This window comes from Poecilia formosa, unplaced genomic scaffold, assembly GCF_000485575.1.
Source record: "Poecilia formosa unplaced genomic scaffold, Poecilia_formosa-5.1.2 Scaffold91, whole genome shotgun sequence".
Lineage (NCBI taxonomy): Eukaryota > Metazoa > Chordata > Actinopteri > Cyprinodontiformes > Poeciliidae > Poecilia > Poecilia formosa.
The window spans coordinates 1606325-1628738 of record NW_006800030.1 but is presented as its reverse complement, the minus strand read 5'-3'; the positions used below and the strand labels follow the sequence as shown (position 1 = coordinate 1628738).

General features: G+C 37.5%; 1 protein-coding gene across 17 annotated transcripts in view; it reads right to left on the bottom strand.

Moving 5' to 3' along the window:
• cacna1ba (calcium channel, voltage-dependent, N type, alpha 1B subunit, a) overlaps positions 1-22414 on the bottom strand; it is a 70964-nt gene that overhangs the window by 20632 nt on the left and 27918 nt on the right. For 7 of the 17 annotated variants that reach the window (XR_001662807.1, XR_001662808.1, XM_016674140.1 and 4 more), the window contains exons 15-39: positions 21879-21951; positions 21665-21782; positions 21448-21515; positions 19979-20085; positions 17891-17926; positions 16397-17158; positions 15666-15829; positions 15372-15489; positions 14480-14609; positions 13607-13666; positions 12527-12633; positions 10632-10643; positions 8771-8791; positions 7509-7605; positions 6999-7159; positions 6765-6902; positions 5990-6191; positions 4722-4886; positions 4514-4624; positions 4351-4434; positions 3777-3782; positions 3142-3258; positions 2918-2983; positions 2697-2788; positions 1065-1215 (exon numbers count right to left, since the gene is read on the bottom strand). Coding sequence is in view for 15 of the 17 variants with exons in the window: in XM_016674140.1 (XP_016529626.1) it covers positions 1065-1215; positions 2697-2788; positions 2918-2983; positions 3142-3258; positions 3777-3782; positions 4351-4434; positions 4514-4624; positions 4722-4886; positions 5990-6191; positions 6765-6902; positions 6999-7159; positions 7509-7605; positions 8771-8791; positions 10632-10643; positions 12527-12633; positions 13607-13666; positions 14480-14609; positions 15372-15489; positions 15666-15829; positions 16397-17158; positions 17891-17926; positions 19979-20085; positions 21448-21515; positions 21665-21782; positions 21879-21951 (3166 nt within the window). In the remaining 2 variants the exon portion in view is untranslated. The remainder of the gene's footprint in view (positions 1-1064; positions 1216-2696; positions 2789-2917; positions 2984-3141; positions 3259-3776; positions 3783-4350; positions 4435-4513; positions 4625-4721; positions 4887-5989; positions 6192-6764; positions 6903-6998; positions 7160-7508; positions 7606-8770; positions 8792-10631; positions 10644-12526; positions 12634-13606; positions 13667-14479; positions 14610-15371; positions 15490-15665; positions 15830-16396; positions 17159-17890; positions 17927-19978; positions 20086-21447; positions 21516-21664; positions 21783-21878; positions 21952-22414) is intronic. The other 10 variants (XM_016674143.1, XM_016674142.1, XM_016674152.1 and 7 more) reach the window with 4 other exon arrangements.

Here is a 22414-nt window from a genome sequence, read left to right as displayed (position 1 = left end):
GTACTAGCAGGGGCTTCGACAGCCATGTAGAGGGTCGGCCCCCTGCTGTACCGTTTTGTTCTTTTTGATTGGATCACCAAGTCCAACTTTCTGTTAATATTTTGGGGGTTTTGTTTTTCTCTTTTTTGGGACACGGGGAACTGAGGGTATTTAACTCTCCCTTTTTTTCTTCACAGAAAATCAAAGCAGCTGAACCAAAAGTAAAGTTCAAGAGAGTTTAATAATATATATATATTTTTTGAACCCTCATTCCTGCCTTGTGTCCTGAAATGTGTTGTGCCCTTGGTGAATGTAACACCAAATCAGTGGTAATCAACTTGTACAATGACATAACAATTATCACAGACAAATTTTACTTACAAATATACATTGACACCTTGATGAAAATGAAATTATTACCATAGTGTAAAGCTATGTAACTATGCATTAGGAAGACTCACTGTTCCGAATTTGATAAATACTTATCAGATTGTAAGGACTTAAATCCTCACAGCAACAATTTTTGTGCTGTGAGGATTGATTAGGTCACTAATGTCACATCTTAGAACTTCACCAGAGTGTGTTTATCAGAAAGAAAATAACTTTGATATACGCTGAAGATCATAGAAATGTACAGAACATATAGATCTGAAATGTTAATTGGTTAGTAGAAGGAAGAGGAAGATGAAGAGGAGGAGGAGGAGTCAAACAGGATCAAATTAGATGGACATTTTCAATCTAGAGCAAAAGACTTCAAACTCCAAAAACTACCTGTAAAGCTTATTATTAAAGCTTATTCAAGACACATGGTTAAGCTTACGTTATGACATTTATTTATTTGGATTTATTTAAATTACTTTTAATTATTTTATGCTCTTTAATGACATGTTATTTGTTGCAAAACTGAACAAGGTCAGTATTTCATCTTTTAACACCCTTAAACTCTAAATATTAAATAACACAAACCTGACAAATAAATCTAAATCTAAAAACACTAAGATTAAAAAAAAAAACAACTACTACTAGTATCATCTCTAGAAGTTCAAATGAACTGTTTGATAAATTGATGACAGTTAGATGCTGACCAGGAAGGAGCAGAGGAAGATGAAGGAGACAAAGTAGAAGTAGGCAAAATCACTGCCACAGTCTTTCCCACTAGTCCCTGACAGCTCATCACAGGGTCGATGACTCAGACACGACAACATGATCTCATGCCAGGCTTCTCCAGTTGCACTCCTGATGTCCAGAAAAGGAAAACACAGGGAGACAAAGATTAACCAACATCATAACCTTCACCTCTGACTTGTGTGATTGCTTCCAGGAAGCAATCACACTTGCTTCCAAATTATGTTTTTTTTTTTAATTTATTTATTTATTTATTTATTTATTTATTTATTTTATTAGAATTTTATTTTCTCTGCACTGGTACATTTTCTTTCAACTAAGTGTCAAAACAAAGACTAAAAAAAAATTAATCCTGACCTTTTTTATTCTATCTCAAAGGATAATCATTCTAATCTTATATTGCACTGAGATGACATGCTAAAAAATCTGAACTCATGCTACTTTTCAATTACTCTGCCTAGTCAATCACTCAGTGTGGATGGCATTAAATTGGCCTAAGATAATAAAGTAAAACACATCACAGCAGTGACCCAATAATATTGATACTTCATTTCATTCCATGTTTGGCAGCATTGTAAATGCATGAAGTGTTTATTTGACCACTTGTGAGCAATGTAATCATAGACCACGTATAGAGCATTAAGCTTCCATCCCTAGCCAGTCAGGTGATCATTAAGCATAAAAATGAGTCAGTAATGTCATTATAAAAGTTATTCCATAATGCACATAGAACTCTGTGCATTCCATATTCTCCATTCCGATAAACATGCACAATACAACAAGAGGGAGTTTTAAGAAGTGAACCACTGATGTGAAAGGACTCAAAGTTTGAGGATTTATAACTACTTGAATGCAAGTCCCTTTCAAATAATTCAAATAAATATAATTCAAATAAAGCTTGTTGTATTCAGTAGAAGGAGACCTTCACAACAAAGTAAGTTCTGGATTTCTATTTGTTTCTGTTGAGGACACATAATAGAGAAATATTGACATGTGGATGAGTTGCCTGTGTGGATGTGGATACAAATCTGATCAGAGCATTAATGTTTCACATTTCTTTATGTTTAGATCCTCACTTGATGTGCTTCTAATAGCCCAACATACAAGGCAGATGATGAAACAGTATTTTATTTATTTTTTTATCAGGGAAGGGTTAATCTTTGAAAGAAGGAGGCTGACCTCAAAATAATCAACAAGATCAACCTAGTTTCATTGAATAATCATAATTGTTGTTTTGAACTTTCTATAAATCACATATTTGTCCATAATCTTGTAAAATTTCCCAACTTTATTCAATAACTTTGTGTTCCTTCTCATTAACCATTTAACAATAGTTCAGTTTATGATATCTCCATGAAGTCTGCTAGGCCTGAATTACTTTTTATAGCATTGCAAACTATTTACAGTCTAAAAGTGTGAAACTAGCATTGGTGAAGCCACCAACAACAGTGACATGAGCCCTTAATGATCTAGAGAAAGTTATGTTCAGTTTTAACATCACAGTTTTAACATCTTTGTTTCATTCATGTGTCTAGAAGACAAAAGATTGTTCATAGATCTGTAAGAAGATAACCCATTAGGCTGCTTTCTACCTGAACAGAAGCATAAGAGCCTGGAGAAAAGTGCGGAAGTTGTTATGGTGGTTGATAGCTGTGTCTTCATTCAGCTCAATGTTCCCAAACACCTGCAGCAGAAACACTCAAGAATGTATTAACAATATCATGTTTGAAAAAGTCAGATGTCAATATTTCACTCAGAATAACTTCCAAAAAATAATAATCTTCATCGATCGCTGCAAAACAGCTACACAAACCTGCATCCCAATGATGGCGTAAATGAAGAACAGCATGGCAATAAGCAGGCACACATATGGCAGGGCCTAAAGGCAGAACACACAGTTATTCATGTTCCCTCTGAATTATCCCATCTTGATTTGACTTAGCAAGAAGTTGTTGTTTAGGACTTTGTGACAACAGGAAGTAGTTTGCAAGGTACAATGTGGATAAAGTCTGACCATCTTATGTTATGTGAGAGCACCTTGAAAGACTGGACAAAAGTCCAGAGCAGGATGCGGATGGTGTAGCCCTGCCTCAGCAGCTTGATGAGCCGAGCTGCTCTGAAGAGCCTCAGGAAGCTCAAATTCAATAGTCTGTCCTGTAATACACAAAAGCACATCCAATGTCTTTAATTTTATAAACACTCTGAGCAAAACTGGTCAAAACATTTGAGGGATCAGCAGCTATGAAGTTGTGTGCTCAAAACATTTTTCTGGAACTTCATCTGTATGACTGATCAAATTTCTACCATAGAGTGGATGGGGAGTTTTGTGAGAGCCTGTTGGTGTGTTGACCAGAGTCATAATGAGACTTAGAAAAAAAACTCACTCTACACAACTTATTACAACATTATTGCTGACTCTTGCCAAGTTTCTTCTTTTTGACAAAGGGGACTTCTTCCCTCTGCTGTTATCCTGAAGCTGTTCTGGAAGGGTAGCTACAAGGACTGCAGGTAGCTACAATCTGAAAGACACAGGCCACACTGGAGATGGGCATGAAAGACCAGCTACTACCTTTGGTCTAGTAGAAGTCAACATTAAGCTTGAGTATTAAATTGCTGGAGAGAAAAGGTACTACACTATGCTGGCAAAGAGTCAGCATCACAAAGTCACTCACCGTAGTCTGGACATGTTCAGGATCAAGTCATGGCAACATCAGTGACAACAATCAACATCAAACGTTGGAAGAAGTGGTGGTGGGAGGAGGTTGGTGGACAAACCAAACGGCAGTGAAATAAAAAGAGAAAGAAAATGAGAGAGAGAGAGATAGAAAGAGAGAGAGACATAAGATGCAGCAGATAGGAGAATATCATACAATAACAACTGATACTACTCAACAAATACACGTGTTAATCATCAGTATAAAGAATTTGGTGTCATAAGAGGAATGAGTAAATCCACCGCTGAAAGCAGGTCAGATAGAGCTCAACCAAAGACTAAATAGCTAACATATTTTAGAGTAAGTTTCTATGCATCCCTCCTGCCACCACACAAACATCCCCTTCCTCTTCTGCTTTACCAGTCAGGCTCTCTTTGGTCACACAGCTGTCTTTGCGAATGTGCCGTCTTTGTAGAGAGCTTCATGTACAGATCTAGTTCATTTCACTGGCCGGTGTTGTAAAGTTGTTCTCTGAATACAGTGTTGTAATGTTGACATGCGGCACTGAGAATGTGGAGAGTTGTGTTCTTACTTTGATTTCAGTCACCAGGATGTCAGTGATGCTCCCCAAAACTGTCACAAAGTCAAATACATTCCAGGCATCTTTTAAGTAGTTCTGAGGAACAAAAGGCGGAAATTATAAGGCTCAAATTATTTCCCAATAATCTGAGAGCCAACCTTTAATAGATACACACCAGGGGACCAAAGGCGATGATCTTGAGAATGCACTCCAGAGAGAAAAGAGTGGTGAACACTATGTTCAGGTACTTCAGCATTGCTTCATAAAAGTCCGGAGCTCCATGAAACTGGGAAAGCAGGACAGAGGGAGCAGCATAAATATTTTTCTCCATGAACTTATTCCAGATTGTCATAGCTCGACATTGAAAAAAATATGCACCTTACCTTCATCATGAGTACCACAGTGTTGAGAGCAATCATGATCATAATGGAGTATTCAAATGGAGCTGAAACGACAAACTTCCACATCCTGTACTGGAAGGACTGTGTGTCCTCCGGCATGTAGCGTGTCAAAGGTTTTGCATTTATGGCAAAGTCAATACAAGCCCTCTGCAAAGCACAAAAACACTCTTTATATTGATCTTTCCACAGGTTTGTTCAAACTCACAAGGTATGAACAGTAAACATTCATCCCTGATTGAACTGATTTCAACTGCTAAGGTATAGAACTGGCCAACATAGACAAAGGCCAGTTTTATGTAAAAGTATTTACCTCCTTACATATTTCTTCTGTTTTTGTCCCTTTGTCAACTGAAATGTTTTAGATAACCATTTTTGAACAGACAAAGAAAAGAGGAAAACAAGTTTTAAATAATGATTTATTAGGAGAATATCGCCCTATATGAAAAAGTAATTCAAATTCAATTCAAATTCATCCATCCATTATCATATGCCCTAATCCCTACTGCCAGCGGTCAACAGGCGAGAGGCGGGGTCACTCTGGACAGGTCGCCAGTCCAAATTCAAATTCAGAAATACTTCAATAATCCCAAAGGGAAATTAAATGTTGATGGAAGTCATATTATCTAAGAAGGACTTTGACTGAATTCAATCTGTTGTTGTATAACAGTCATGAAGAGGATGCTCAGGGTTTCTCCCTAACAAATCAACAAATGCTTTGTGCCATTTATGAAAAGTGGCAATGAATTTTGTATATCACTGTGAAAATATTAGAGTGGTCAGTATAATGTCATGCAAAAGTATCTCAGTTTGATTTCCAGACTTTGACTGGGCCATTCCAAAACCCTTATTCAGAGGTGGGCTTGCTGGTGAGCCTGAAATATTAACCTTGGACAGTGTGTGTGATCATTGTCATTGTGTTTTTAGTCAGCAGAGGTTTTAGACTTGGATTACCTGCCCACCTACATACCCCCTACAGGATAGCTGAATCAGAGCGAGACTTTACTGATGCTGTTGGAGCCTTTAGCAAGATGTGCTTTTATAAATTACCTTTAAAAGGACATTTAGTTGTATTGTAGTGAATTAGGTTTAAATATTTTTACCTGAATTTGACTCATTCATGTTTTTAAACTTTATTTGGAAAGTTTCAGACACATTCCTCCTTCTGCACTCCTGAACATGTCTTATATACAAATGTGTGCATTGGTGAAACTAACTTTGACATGATCATATAAGAGAAACTCACAACATACCTCATTCTTTTCCAAACTGCATTCAGACAAGGCCTTGTCTCCTTGTTCTTGGAAAGTGATAATAATCAAAGCAACAAATATGTTGACAAAGAAAAATGGAAAGACCACAAAGTAGACCACATAGAAGATGGACATCTCTATGCGGTAGCCAGGGCTGGGACCTTGATCTTCAAAGGTAGCATCAACAGAGTGTTTCAGAACACTATGAAAAGAAAGAATGGTAGGACACAGTAAAACACCTCCTGACTGTGGCTGCCATGTAATTAAGAGAATTTTACAAGCTATTCTATTAACATAAGGCAAGTGAAGCCAAGCATCTTAAAGGAAATTGAACACTTTGGACACTTTTCATAATTTTTTTCAAATTTTGCATCAAGATAATACTTCACTAACTAAAATGACAGGTTTCAGATGTTGGTTCTTTAGTCAAGGATGCTTAATTGCACTTTTAAGATATTCAGGATTATTGTGAAAGAAAATTTAAATCAGTTTGACGTTTTTGAGATTCTGTCTTTTGCCTATATTTGACTATATTCTTCTGGCTTCATGACAGCATCAGTTACCAAAAGAGCGATTTATGTTATTTGTAGTTATTATCATTCAAACAAAATATGTCTAAAACTTAAAAAAAAAAAACGTTCCAGTTAGAGTAGGTGTAATTGAGTCTCTTGCATTTAATTTTGCATTAAATGCAAAATGAAAAATTAGTTTTTACTTCCAACACGTTATATTGGGGGTCGGTATAACTTAAAGAAGACAAATCAATTGCACTTACGTTGGCCAGCCCTCCCCGGTTGAGACTGTGAAGAGAGTTAGGAAGGCCCAGAGTACATTGTCATAATGGAATTCATATTTTTTCCACTCTCTTGGCATTGCTGCCACTGTTTCTTTGTCGTAGTCAAGAAATTGTCCTCTGGAAGATAGAAAGTGGTGACACGTGTTAAGCAAACACACACCAAATGTAAAGGGTCTGGCACGATATGAGAACATTTAGGTGTATCAGACTGACTTGCAGTCTTTCTCCAGGGCTTTGGACTCATCAGTGCAATAGAAAAATTTTCCCTTGAAGAGCTGAACCGCAATAACAGCAAAAATGAACATGAAGAGGATGTAAACAATGAGGATGTTCAGCACGTTCTTCAAAGAGTTGACCACACAGTCAAACACGGCCTGGGGACAAAGAAAACACGTTTAAAGTCTGCATCATCCTGAAAGTCTACTTACAGAACAGCTGAAAGCAAACAGCGTCTTTGTGTCTGTTAATGACCTCATAGAATAGGAACACAAGGTTTACAGTTAAACCAGATATTTAAATACACTATATTAACAGACACAACCATTTTTACTATTGTCTAAAATGTGTGTGCGTTTGTGTGTGTGTATATATTTTCTGCAGTTTATTTATGGGCTTGAACATGAAAACCCTTTTAAGGAGGGAACATTTTGGTCTAAACTGCTGAATTTCATACACATACATATTTCTGCAGGCACAGGTAATGAAACAGAAACACTTTAGAACCTTGAGTTTTGGCAGACGTTTGATGGTCTTGAGAGGCCTAAGAACCCTGAGGACCCTCAGTGACTTGATGGTGCTGATGTCTTTGCCTTTAGTCCCCCTGTGGACAGCAGAGTCTGTTATACACTTATCACAAATAAATTAGATACAGTTAATCAAATTATTTAATTCATTTAAAAAATTATTTTAAATAACAAAATAACAGTCAGCTCTGAAACATATGAAATTAAAAAAGAGCTTAGAGAAATTTGAAATGTGGAGGAGTGTGAAATGTTTTCAGATCAACTATGTAAGGGAAGCAGATGGTAAAAACATTTTAGCATACAATGCAAGACACTTTATAAACACACGAAACACTAAACATTAGCAGCTTCTTATATGGTCTGAAATGTACAGTTATTATGTTTCTGAACTAACATCTCTTGTAGTAGTAGATTCTTAATATGAGGATTGATCACATGATAAATATTTTTAATGAATTTCAAAAACAAACTGAATGCAAAACTTTAGGTTTAAAAACATGAAAAATGTGACAGATTGTGTGTTTTTGTCCTGGTGAGAATCAGCAACGTTTCAGAATAAGTTCCTGTTTCATCACGACAAGCAATGAAAATATGAACAATATCTCAGCTTAACATTTGTCTTACTTCACTTGGTACCACTCTAGTTAATTCTGCACAGCAACAGATCAAATGACACAACTGTTGCAATAAAGTCCAGATTCTCAGAATGCAAAACTAATAGTTGTCCTGCTGATGGATTGTCTCTCCTGAGCTGTGGGTCTCTGCAGCTCCTCCAGAGGTACCATGGGTTTTTTGGCTGTTTCTCAAATTAATGCTCTTCCTGCCTGCCTGTCAGATTAGGTGAACAGCCATGTCTTTGTATTCATTTCCGTTTTTAATAATGGATTGAACAGTACTCTGTGGGATGTTGTTGTATCAACCTTCCAAACCTCTCAGGTCAGATCGTAGCTGTAACTCTTCAACAAACTTCGAACCAAAACTCCAAAAAGCGTAAACAGGACTCCTATTTCTTCCTCTCAAATGATGCTCTCACATTGTATTGCTTTTGTGGTTTGACAAAATAACTTTTGTAACAACTTTGGTCAGCAGAGGCATGTTTCAATCCAAAGCTCTGCTTTCCAGGAAAACAAGTTTTACATTGAGTTCATGGAGCTGATCTGAGCAGTAGTATGATCAGGGGAAGGAGGGTTAGGGAGGGTGGAGTCAGAATGAAGGGTGGGCTGGCATAGGGGGGTTCCCCACCTGGTCACAGCTTGCTGCGATCTACTTGGGGGAAAACAGTAGTAAAACAAGGTACAGCACATTTATGGATGCTTTACACACACAAAATAAAGCACACATTTGAATCAAATGACAACACTACATATGGTCTATTTTCTACAGAAAAGCAAAACATTTTATACTTTGGTTTTTAACAGACTGCTGGTTGAATACATCCAACTAATGCGATAAAAAATTACAAGACCCAAATAAAAGCATAATGTTTAGAAGCAGCTTATTACAAAAAATACTAATCAGAAGTGTTTTATAACAAGCAATTACTCTACTCAGTCAGTGTTTTGTAAATACATACAGCTATGAATGCGTTTACACTAAACAAAAAGTTAACTAACAGCAGAAAAAATGAGTTCTCCAAGGCTCTAAATAAGAGTAATTAAATGTATCAAATATCACAAACATCAGTAATTTGTTAATGAACAGCACTTAAAGTCAGAGACAGCTCTTCAGCCTGTTGCATGCACTAAAAAGCAGAAGTGTGTGTGCTGCACCATTGGTTGCAGCAGGCGAGAGACTCACACTTTTTCATTTACATCTTTGCAGTTTTTATAGGAGAAGAACTGCATGGCATTTCCTGACAACATGCATTGTCAAGGAATGACGGCCCTCAGTCAAACGGTAATTGCCGGCATGGAGGTGACCAGAAAGCAAGAGGCTGTATGATTTAATGTTGGCTTCTCTTTATGTTATGTTTTATGTAGGCTTTTAAAGCTGGAAATTTTATCTCAGGTTCATGTGCTTTTATGTCTTATGAAAATGTATTTCCCTTCTTAGAGATTCCTTCTGCTTTTGCCTTTTTGCCATTTCCAGATTTTTCAGATCATAAAACAATAATGACCTAAGTAAACACAAAATCAATTTTTTTTTAAATAAGAGCTTTTCAACTTAAAAGGAAAAGTAGTTGTTGCATGTCTTTTAGTACATGCAACAAATCCACTTGACACACTGTGAAAAAGTAATTTCACCCTGAACCTGACAAGAACTGCCATTATGCACAAGAAAACAATTACAAAGTACTTACAAAATATCTGTGAGAATGTAGAAGTCTATTCACATTATTATGAAAAACACTGAAAATGAACTTATGTTTTCATTCAAGTGGAGCTGCAGCGACAGGACATGCTGATGAAAACGGCTCTTTCAAGAGCTGCTGCAACATGTAGCCAACAAGCAGGTGATGTGTCCTTCTGTAGCACCTGGTGCACTATGGGAAAATGACTTTTCACCAAGCAATATGGCAGCTGAGTACAAGGAAATATTTGATGGAGAATGTGATAAGAGTACATCCCCAGCAACACAGCACTCCAAAACATCCCTGCAATTATTCACAAGTAATTTCACTTCATATGCAACGTCTTACAAAACAGAAATAAGTCAAATGTGGATTAGGAAGCAGTTCTATGTTGAACTGTGCTGTTTAGTTGCCACAATTATTAGCACCACCAAATAATTATTATTTAGAAAGTGTACCAATAAACACTTTCTTGACACAACCTTCAGGGCAATGGCTGAAGGAAGATTAGTGTTTTCAAGAACAAAACTGAGAAATGTATAAAATCCGTTCTGTCCTTTTTCAGATAGGGAATACTTTTTCGCAAGAATTTTAGCTAACTGAGACATATGCAAAACCCTCATTTTTAGAACTTATTGAAAATATGTTCAATATCTATAGAGGATGATATCTTCCTTGAAAAATACTGTTTTTGTTTATGTAAGACGCAACATATCAGGAAACTTCTTGCTTTTGCAGTGTTGGTCATGTATGCTTCCTTCTCACATACATAATGACAAACAGGCAGAGTGAGAGAAGTAGAGGAGACATTACCCCATGAAGCTCCTTCAAAGAGATCCCGTGACAGAAACAGGAAAAAGGTGCATGTCAAAACTGTTACACATACTGACACACACACATCTGTCAGTTCCAATCACAGTCAAGTCAGATAAAAGAGAAATCTTTTCTTTTTTATTTACTGTGAAACTATATGTAGGTTTAGCAGAAGTTCATAGAATATTTAGTACATAAAAGTTGAGCTCAAACAGTTTCATTTTGAGCAATACATCCCTGAAATCATAAGGCGGTAAAATCCTGTATGCCAGTGATCACAACAATGCAGTGGATCCAACTTAAAAACATAAGCCTTATGGAAGCCTGGCAATGCAAGCAGAATCCCATCTAGAATGAGTCCAGAATCAACATTAAAAGCTATTTCTGTAGAAGCAGTTTTTCTTAATTTGTTGTTATTCAGCAAGAAGGTATGAGGTATTACATGATGTAGAGATATCATTCATACTCCCATTCCATTTAAAATTATTTACTTAAACATCTTTCCTGGCTGATTCAGATAAAAGTACAAATAGGTACATCACCAAAGAATAAAAGCTGTTCTTTCAGATCTCAGTTACAGTTAAATGTCAAATAATGGCTTTCAAAGTGAGCAACCAGAGATAAATCACAGATATGTACAATTATTTGCATCGTTATTAATTTACATGGATGAGATTCAACTGAAATGCATTATGATGGAAATATTTGTTGTAGCATTGATCAGCTTGGATATGTAGGTCATCATAAACGAATGAACTTCATTTAAAAAGGGACAATGTATAACTCAAACATTTGATGCTCTGTACCAGATCATAGCAAAATCTAATGGATACACAATACAACAATAAAGTTTTCGATCACAACACACAGACACACTCAAGCCCATTGACTGGCACAACACACAGTCATGCAGTTAATGTTCACATACCCGAGCAGTTTTAAACAATATTTTCAAATTAGATTTAAAAACTCTCAGAGAGCTCCAGCTCCTCATGTCAGTAAGAGATATAAAGGGATGAATGATGGGACTTCTCAGTGGTCAGTGCCACCAAAACGGTTCATCTGTGAAACCTACAGCAGGAAGATGCTTTTGTGCATCATGACCAAACAAAATACTATTCTAAAAATACTAAACTATTCTTGTTCTTCTTCATAGAAGAACAAGAATAGTTGGGTACTGCAAAGTAGTTAGACTATAAAACCTAACTGTTTAATAATTTTAATAATGCAGTAGCAGTGTCTCATTAAAAAAGTGTTCTTTTTTAAACACTGCACATATCCAGGTGATAATGCTACTGCTTATGGAGAGTCACTTCAGCTCAGTGAGTTGCTCTTCGACTTGTGTGAGGACAGATTCCACTGATGTTAGTGTCATAGTTCTCACCTAACGGTGTTTTCTCTGCCGTGTTCTTAGATTTTCAAGATGCTCTCCTTTGCCCCTCCTAAATCATTTTTGTGCCAGCAGCTCATGGTAATCATACCAGATACTCAACAGTAATCTACAAACTAGAAGATCACTCATCACTAGCACTTTGTCTGCGCTTGTGCAACATATTCTAGACAACATTTTACCACATACAACTCAGATATGCAGTCATATCTGAGTTCTTATAATATAGTGCTTCTGCTGTATTTCAATTCATTTCAATTCAATAACAAAGGACCCTTAGTGTTTGTGTTTACTGAAAATCCCCACAGAACTCTTACAGCTATCAAAGCTATCAAAGAGATTGAGAAACCCAGGGCATTCTAAAAAAAAAACCCCAAAAAACAGAAGCCAATATACCTTGAAGGCAATATTGGATTCTTAAATTCTGTATAATGTGGTTTAATGTTGTAGTGTACATGTTCATTTTCTAATTTTACAGCAAATAGGTAGAAGCTGCTGAACTTACGAAAATGCAAATGCCACCAGAGCCCCACTGACCACTATGAAGTCCAGAATGTTCCACAGGTCTCTGAAGTAAGATCCAGGATGGAGAAGCAGTCCAAGATCCACCATCTAAATTGTTGACAAAAATGGTGTTTAATCAGTTTGGTTCTAATAAATTCAGATGTTTTCAAATTACTTTATTACTTTTTTCAACTTTTTAGAAATCTGTGCTTATTCTATATTTCAATTCGATTCAAAAATACTTTATCATTCCAAAGTGAAATTAAATAGTGATGTAAGTCATATGGCCAAAGTACCTTTAGAGTAGCAGTGGGTGGTGATGCTGTGAGCAAGAAGGATCTCTGGTAGCAGTCTGTCTGGCAACAAATCTAACGGGGCCTCTGACTGAAGACTGCCATATTATAACAGCTCAGTATCCAGGCAGCAGAGACAATATTCCATAGCATGTCCTGGATAACCAGTCAGTTGTCGGTAAGCACTGCGAATCCACCTCATTTGCTTTTGCAACTCTATTAAATTTCTTTTTGTGTGTAAAAGTTGAGGTGTTATCTAAGCTTTTGAGATGCTAATCACTTGTTTCCAGTTTTTGTCATGGTTATGTATAACAACTGTCTGAAAGTAAAAAAGTAACAACCAAAATCCTTACAGTTTCACAGCATCCAAAACCAAAGGCACCAACCGTCCAAATAATGAAACTATCAACTACCAATAAACAAACCAAGAATAAAGGTCTACAAAAAGAACAAACCAGAACTAACATAAGAGACACACTCCAACATGCTGCCACCACGAGATGTGCATTTCATGTTGTGATCATTGATTCTGATTAGGGGTATCCTGACATAACGGTATCAGAATAAAGAAAGTTGGATAAACATGCTTATTGAGAAAACACTTTGAAAATTGTGAATCATGTTATTTCCACTTTACAGTCCTGTAATATTTTGCATTGGTCTAATACATAAAATCCATATCAAATATACCATAATGTACAACAAAAGAGTTATGCATCCTCTTGCAAAGCACTATTGTGTCTTTGAAAACAGAGTAGAAAATGAGGAAGTCAGTGGTGGCGTCTTACTTTGATCACCATTTCGAATGTGAAAACCCCAGTAAAGGCATAGTCCAGATATTTGAGCACCTAAAAAAACAGACCATGTTGCATAAGTGTTAACACAGATGTGACACAATTATAGTTAACACAGTGTGAATTAAAATACAAATTGTAGAACAGATGGATCTGGAATTAGTGTACAGTATCTCAGCCCCACTGTCCTTAAAGGACACCGTTCCTCCTCTTTGGTCAGGAGTGATTTCAGCTTTACATGATCTTTTCATCTTTCACATTAGCCTTGCTGTTTCCTGATTATTTGTTTCTGCCATACACACTGGATGATCTTAAATGGTGATACTGACTGAGTAAACTGTTGTGTTGACACAGTTACTACCTGCAGCAGAGATTCAGTGGAATCAATGAGCATCATGAATTTCTGCTTCCTTCTGAAAGTCAATCACTTTTCAGGATTTTACTGAAGTCGGCTACTTTCTCTTCTCTCTACTGATGATGTGACCTGAGACAATGATGTTTCTGTCTCAGAAGAAACGAGATATAAGTCACTCTACTCCACCCCTTTGTCCTAATTTGTACTGTAAATCCAGCCCTCCATGTTGCCTTCATGTCCTCACAACAGGAGGAGCTTCCATCAGCTCCTGCTGGAAATCCCAGCTAGGTGCATGATTACTGTCACTTTGAATATGCAGAGATCATTGAATTTATTCAACCTTTAAATGGCAGTATCCTGTTATAGGCACCAGACATGGAGTACAGAGGTGAGCTCAGAAGTTACTAAAAAGAGTTATTCATTTTTTAACTCACTCTTTTCAATCACAAGGTAAACCTCCCACCAACAAAACAAAACCAACTAAAGGGAGCAACTGATTAGGTCTGTCTTACATTGTTGCGAGGGGCATTTGTCCAGACTGGATCTTCAGCTGCCAGAGCAATGCTGCTCATTGCGATAACAACCAGGATAGACATCTCAAAATACCGCAGGGTCACAATGTAGTGACATAACCGCCTCACCCTAAAGGGAGCGAGACAAAGAGACACAGTAAACAGCTGCAGCAACTGCTTGAAATTCTGTTTAAATGACTGTCATCCAACCAGGTTTGGTTCTGACAGGAAATGACATATCTCTTCAAAGACAATAAAACAATGTAAAAAAAAAAAGAGGGAGAATTTTGAACAGTTTGAGTAGATAATGTTGTGTTTTCTTAATTTGTAATTGCGCTTAATGTGTTTTTGAATATGTTGTGTTTTTTGATCTGTTAAAATGGTTTGCATTCGAGAGTCACTGTATGAACTTCTTCCACTTTTACAATGTCTTACTTTTTTTCTGTTTAAAATCTTTTCAGCATTTTAACTCATTGAGATACAAGGTTTTACTTCCCAGACTGACCTTTTTTAAGCAAACAGATTGAATATATTACTGCATAAATTCTGTGGGTGTTGGTGAGAGATAAGTGATAATAAATAAAGGGGAAAAAATACTAATATATTTGTATTGATAATGACAGCGGTTTTAATGTGCACACGAGTAAAATCATTTGCTGACCGTCATTGCTAAAATCATTCATGACAGCTGGATGGATTTGAGACTAGCTGCTTTCTTTCTTAGATTGTACCACTGGCTTCTATGTTTAGCCGTGTTTCTCTCTGACAAAGTTACTAATGGAGGGAGGGGGGAGAGCAGGAAGGAAGGAAGGAAGGAGGGAAGGAACAGAGGAAGTGAAGAAGGAAGGAGTGATGGATGGAGAGATGGACGGAGCAGACTGAGGTGACTCACGGGTTGGTCTGTCCAAAGATAAACATTGAGCTGTAAGGTAAGATGGGTCTTGGTCCAGAGTGATATTGATCCTTCAGGTTCTTCTCATTCATAGGCATTGATTCATTGTCAGTATTCACTGTGAAGACAGAGAATAATGATTAACACATGGCAGTTAGTTTAACATGAGCCAACATTTTACAAGACAACATAAAATCTCCAAACAACCACTATGGAATAACGAGGATACTTTGGAGAAATAAACCAATGAACTCAGGAAATAAATGTGCATTCTGAAGCCATTAGAGTACTAACTTTGTATCATAGTGATCTCTCCAGGTGTGGTGATAGTCACAGGGGGAATGCGGATGGAGGTCTGGCCTGTTCTTCTGACATTCTTCTGGTTGTCTGAGTCCTCTGGCTGGCCAGACGTTTCCAGAGAGCCTGGCTGCTGGGAAATGTCATCTGAGTCACCAAACCTGTTCCAAGAGAATCATGTTTATATTCCAGTGTTTTCATAACTCTGGTCACCTGAAACCTGACTCAGTAAGAGTTGATCCCTAAAAGAAAGAGCATTATTAGCTCACCACTACAGCAATTAGTGACATAAACAAGTTGTTGGTAAAAAAAATGCATTTAGGCATTAAATTGCTGTGATGATTTGGTGAAGTTGATTTTCTTATGTTCAAAGCTCCTCGTTTGTCCAGAACGAGGAGGGAAGGAGGTTTATGTAATTTGATGCCATGGTGAGCTACAGTGGTTCTGATGGCAAACATGGATCTGATCCTGTACTGACAAGGTGGTTGGTGGGTTTGTGTTTCAGATCAAGCTGTGAGAGCCACATTAACAGTTTTAACACTGTCAGTGTTAATACTTTTGATGACCTCTGTTAAGGTTTTTAACAAACTGTACAGATCCCTTCTTTCTGGGGTTCAGGGATGTTAAATGTGTCTGAATTTGAATTTTGTGTTGATCTCCTGCTGCTGACAGTAAACTAAATCAATAGCAGACAGAACTGAAGTCTGCCTGTTGATGAATAGTTGTACCTGTTAGTATTTGGCTCCTCTCTCTCAATTGACTCCTCTCCTTCAGCCCTGGACTGACTCCTCGACCCGTGTGTGTGATGCCTCCTCCTCTTGCCCTCCCTTTCCCCGTCTTTGTTAGATGATCGACCATCTTTACGGTGAACCCTGTGCTCGCCTCGACCTCCACCATTCACTGTCCCATTCCCCCCTCTGGACTGTCGATGTGAATGATGATGCCGATGCTCTCTCTCTCTTGTGCCCCCCCCACCTGCACTCTCATCCATTGAACTGTGATGGTGATGCTTTCTGCTCCTATCTGTGCTGCAGGACCTCCCGCTCTTCCCCTCTTGTCTACAGCTGTAGTCATGGTTTTTGGAGTGGCTGTGATGGACGTGTTGCCTCCCATCTTTCCCACTGTCACCACCGCTGTCATTAGGCTCTTCTTTCACCTTAGCCCGCCCTCTGTCTCTGTGGCGGTGGTGACGGTGATGAGAATGAGGCGGAGCAGACGGTGGATCAGCAGCAGTCTCTGCTTCCTCCGGCGTGCCCGGCTTGTGACGGTGATGTTGATGGCCTCTCACCAACAGCCCATCGGAATGCCCAACAACTAGGGGCCGGTCAAGGTGGGTCTTCATGTCAGGCCGCATCTGAAGGCCAGAGGGGAGGCGGACACACTCCTCGGGATCATATAAGACCTCGCAGCTCGCCTGATTGTGCCTCCTCAGCTGGCTGGCTTTCTGCTCCCAGACAGACATCGTCTTGACTGACCTCTGCTGCTCATTGCTAAGTAAAAAGGAAACCAAAGATCAAAAATTAAAATAAAATAAAAAAAAAAAACATGACCACTGAAACACTGATATTACATAGTAATGCACAATATAATTTCAATTCTGTTCTTGTTTTTTTGTAGACAAAGGATTTACAGTTAGCATTTTCAGTGAAAAACAGATTTTCATTATGAGTCTTTATGGTATATAAACTCAAAAGTACAACATTTTGTAATCCCATGATGACACAAATTGTATTTTAATGCTGAATGATTGATAACATGTGCAATGGGGCTTTGAGCACAGTGGAAGACTAGTACCAGAGATCCCAGTCTGCTGTGGAGAGAGCTGCTCATGGTCATGGCTGAAGTTCAAGCATGGTTCCATTACCATGCTTTGATACACAACCATTTGAAATGTATTTTCAGATTACAATAAACCGAGGAAGTTGTATGCATGCACCTTTTGTAGTTAGTTCCAGTTTCCCCTGATGTTACAGATACAATTCCAGGTTAATATGCCAGTAATAGAGCAGATGTCAATCTGTTCACAGCACAGTCTATGATGGCAACTGAAAAAGGTCAAAATCCAAGAAGTTTCAAATGGAAAACAAGATGAACAGAAAAGCCTGAAATGTGTTATGAATAAAAGGTAGTTCTGATTTAATCACATGGTCTGTGACAACATGGATATGTATGTTTTGGCCAACATCATTGGCCAACTTGTGTGGAGACAGCTGGGTTTTTACCTCAGGTAGTGATGGACTGGGGTGCAGACATAACTCCTACAGCACAAACACATAAAAAGGAAGCGATACTGAAATACAGAGGGGGGAGAGGGAGACTTGAAAGGGAAAACAGAGATTATACATAAAAGCACAAAAGAAGACAGGGAGGGGTTCCATTTCTGAAAACTAAAAATAGGATGGGCAGCATATAGCAAAAAAAAAATAAATTAAAACAGAAAATATGCTTTTTTCTTGCTCCTGCTTTAACATTCATTAATGTTCTTCTGCAGATGCTTGAATATGTTGTAGGCTTCAAGGGAATTACGTTAGTCTGGTTTAAATAGTATGAAATAGTGAACAGCTAGTTCATGGTAAGAAGCTTTACTTCTTTATGTTAGTTATGGAGTACCTCAGGGTTTGGACCAATTCATCTTACATATCTGTTAACTTAAAATACATTTCCATTGTTAAGGTGATGGCCTTTGTTGTTTTTTTTTTTTTCTTTTTTACTTTTTGATTGTGACAAGATAGAAGCAACCATCTTTACACCAGAGTATCAAATAATTGTGTGTGATTTTATACTTCGATCATGTTCGAAATAAAATAAAATAAAATAAAATAAAAATAGATAAAAGACACAAACAACTACTTAGTCAGTCACTTCATCTGAATGGCAACATCTTGTTCTCCAGTACAAATATAAGGATCCTTAGTGTACCAGGACATGTCCTTTAAATCTCATACTAGACAAACTTATGTGATTTATAATTTCTTTCACAAATTAGAAACCCAAGATCCAAGAATGCAGAAAAACTATACCCCATAAATGTGTTATTTGAATGCTGGGCTACTGTATTTCTTTATTATTGAACCAAAAAAAAAAAAAAGATGTTGCAGCAAGTATTAAAAGGACACAAGGACAAAAATCCCAAACACATGCAGCCCGTTGCAGCGAGGACTGTTCACTCCTCTACACTGTAGAAACAAAACAGTAGCTGCACAAGAGGATGGCTCAACACATCAGAACCAACTCATCAGGCCAAGACTCAGCAGTTTATCTACATCTCAAAGACTAAAGACTCTCCTTTGAAGACAACAATGTGCACCTTGAACATGGTTTGAGAGAGCAGTGAAAGAAACCATCTAAGTGAAACGTGAAAACCAAACAACAACAAAGATGTTCAAGGTGTAAAGTTCCATCTTTTCGCCTGGTCTCAGGCAGCTTCACAGAAACTCGCACCTTGAGATGTGATTAACACACTGCACAAGTTGACACACTTGTCTGGTTAGTGACCTCCATTACTCTCAGTGTGACTCTTTCTGATTAAAATGTGTAAGATAAGCCTGAGACTTCCAACCTAAGTTTAAGAACTGAAGAAGCTTTTTGGAAGAACATTGAAATGTCTTCAAGATAACAAGAGAGGTCCAGTTGCCTTCATTTGTAACTTTGAAAACAATAAGCTGTCAGCAGAGGTTGTCTGGACATCTGACCAGGGAGCTTCCTTTCAGTGTTTTCTGGATCCGGTACAGGTCCACTCATCTATAACCATCATGTTAAGTAGAAACTTCACAAACCAATGACTAGAGATGTTGGATCAAAGCCAAATGTTATTTTTATCAAAAGAACATCAACGTTCAAAGTTAATATGATAAATACAAAAGTTGAATTTTGTATTTCAATGATCTGGCACTGGAATATTCAGCAGTAGGTTGGAGTTACTTCACAGTCACAATAGTTGATAGGCCAGGAGATTGTTGCTTCAACCCAGAAAGATAGGTATTTAGCAATGGTGTCTAAAACATATATATTCTTCAAACACAAAATATTCCTCTCTAAATGCTGTTCAGAGTTTTTGGGTAAATATTACCGTAAGACCTTGAAAGATTTCAAGGCTTTTATTTCTAAATTCAGTGGAAAGGACAGGAAGTCTTGTTGACCTGAGGGACTCTGCTAAAATTCAGTGGAAAGGACAGGAAGTCTTGTTGACCTGAGGGACTCTGCTAAAGACAGGCTTACTTTAGACAAGACTTCCTGTCCTTTCCACTGAATTTAGAAATAAAAGAAGAAACTTAAAGCATTAAAAAAAAAATAAGAAAAGGCTCACTTACGTTGTGATTGAAATGTTAGCAGCCAACATAGGGCTGACTTCCTGTACCTCTTTAGCCTTCTGAAGAGCCAGCTTTTTGCTGATTGCCTCCTCCTGCTCCTCTTCATCCTGAATAGTAGATCAAATGTAAGTAAATAGAACAAAATAGAAGAGATTTCTAGTCTATCTGTGAAAATGTTGACCTACACATGTAAAGTATTCATATGGAGTGGACTGATCCACTTTTTCCACTTTCAACACTGATACATATATCTGAGGTTTGGTGTCAATCAAACCTCAGATATATATATTTCTTTCAGATAAAGAAAATCTGTACTGAATTGATTTTAAACACAAACATAAGTGTACTGAATTGCAAATTTGCTTGATACCTCTGCACCAGGACAGCGCACTTAAATACACCAATAACTTCACAAGAATCACCAAAAGAGCAAAAACAACACAACTTTAATCTGTTGATTCAGCGCGATTAGGAGTGTAACAGTCAATTAATGGAAAATAGTTGTTTCATAAATAATAAAGAAACTGACAAAAACAACAGCAAACATCCTATCAAATGTTTCAGAAAGTGCAATAAGGAATTTTAAATATAATATCAAAAAATAAGCCAGGGAAAAACTATAACATGATAGGCAATGTTTTATTTCAGCTCAAAGAAAGTCTGATGTAAATAAGTGTTTTATTTTAGGTGTTACAGATAGGCTACTAGGTGAAGTTATTCTGAGGTGCATCGCCTCATCACCATCATGTGGAACTCAGTATGGCTGCAGCAGCACAGCTCCAGGCCGGGCAGAATACAGTTCTGCATCCCGGTGGTTTGCTATGTATCATTCTAAAACAATAAGTAACATTTTATAGAAATTGGATAAGAAATATGGGGACTACAACCATTTTTTGTGACAGATTCCTGTTCATCTTGCATTAGAACAGTATAGTTTTGTGGACATCACTCAATGCATAATAATGGCATCTACCAGGTTCACGTCACTAGCTGTAGCAGCTGATAGGCGACGTCTAACCCAATACATCGATGGTCGTTCTACACTCCAACTGTCCTCTCTTGAATCAAGTGCTCAAGTTTTTTAGCACTTGTAAATAAATTAGATGACTTTTTTACATTTCTTAGTATGTTCAATAGCTGCTAAAAAGTTTTTATTTTCATAAGGTACTGAAATCTGAAAAGCATAATCAGGATGTATATCCTAATTTATTGAATAATACTGTATGGCATTCATATTTAAGTTTTGGCTGTATTCTTGGCACAAAACAGGCCTTCCACCTGTGGGTGCATCAGCCCCCTCCACTTCCCCACAATGTTTACACTCTGCCACATATGCAATCTGAATTTGTTAGCCAGATTGGAAAAGTGCAATGCTCACTTTGTGCATCAGGTTTATATAGCAAAAGTTACAGAAGTCCATAGATGCAATCTGGGATCATCCCTCAACATCTAATGATGAACCTGAATACCTTTGTAAGCTCCTGGGCATTTGCAAGGTTATCAACAGCGATGGCCAAGAACACATTGAGCAGTGTGTCTGGTTAATATGGCTCAGGGAAAAGAATGTCAAAGAACAGGAAAAAAATCAGTACTAACAGTCAGTACTACCAACTACATATTCTGTAAAATCCAACTGCATGAAACTAGGACTTAAATGGGTAGAATTGGCTCATCAAAGTAGGATACAGTTTCCAAAAAGAGTGAGAATGATGAAATAAATGGAGGAGAACATTCCTCTACGCACACCACCCTGAGATTCTATCCCATGGTACATGACAGCATTCCAGTCCTCCCCAGTTAGAATCTAGAAGACAGACAAAACCTGCTTATAGAGTCCATCTCACATGAGAAGATTTAAAATGTAAATAAACAAACAAAAAATAGAGGACTTGGTATTTACCTGAAACACAGTGAGAATAGCAGCTGGGAATGTGTCAAAGTTGGTTGTCGGAGTTTCATCCTCAAAGTTAAACCTGGAGAGAGGAGAAAAGATCCTGAATCCCCCCCAGCTCTTCTTCAGATGAAAGATGATTTCTCTCTGGGTTCAGTTTCATTACTGTTCCAGAAAACTCTCTGCTGGTGTCAGCTGAGGTCTGAAACCCAGTTCTTTAGAAACCAAAGTGTCTTTGACAATAAACAAGTGAGATGGCAACATTTTCAGTTTTAATTCAGTTGCATAATAATTCTGCACACTAATAGTTGCACACTAATCATGCACACATAGATATTGTTCCAAGAAAGCCACAATCTCACTTTTATTTTTTCTTAAATATTCAAGTTTGAAAGGTTAACATTTTGTATTGACCAAGAGAGCTGTAGTTGTTCAACAATAAAATTAAACCTCAAAACTAGAAATTGTGTTATAATTGAGCACTGAGTGTACATGTTGTTATTTTTGGAATCTGGTTGTTAAGATACAGCTAAACATGTTTTAAC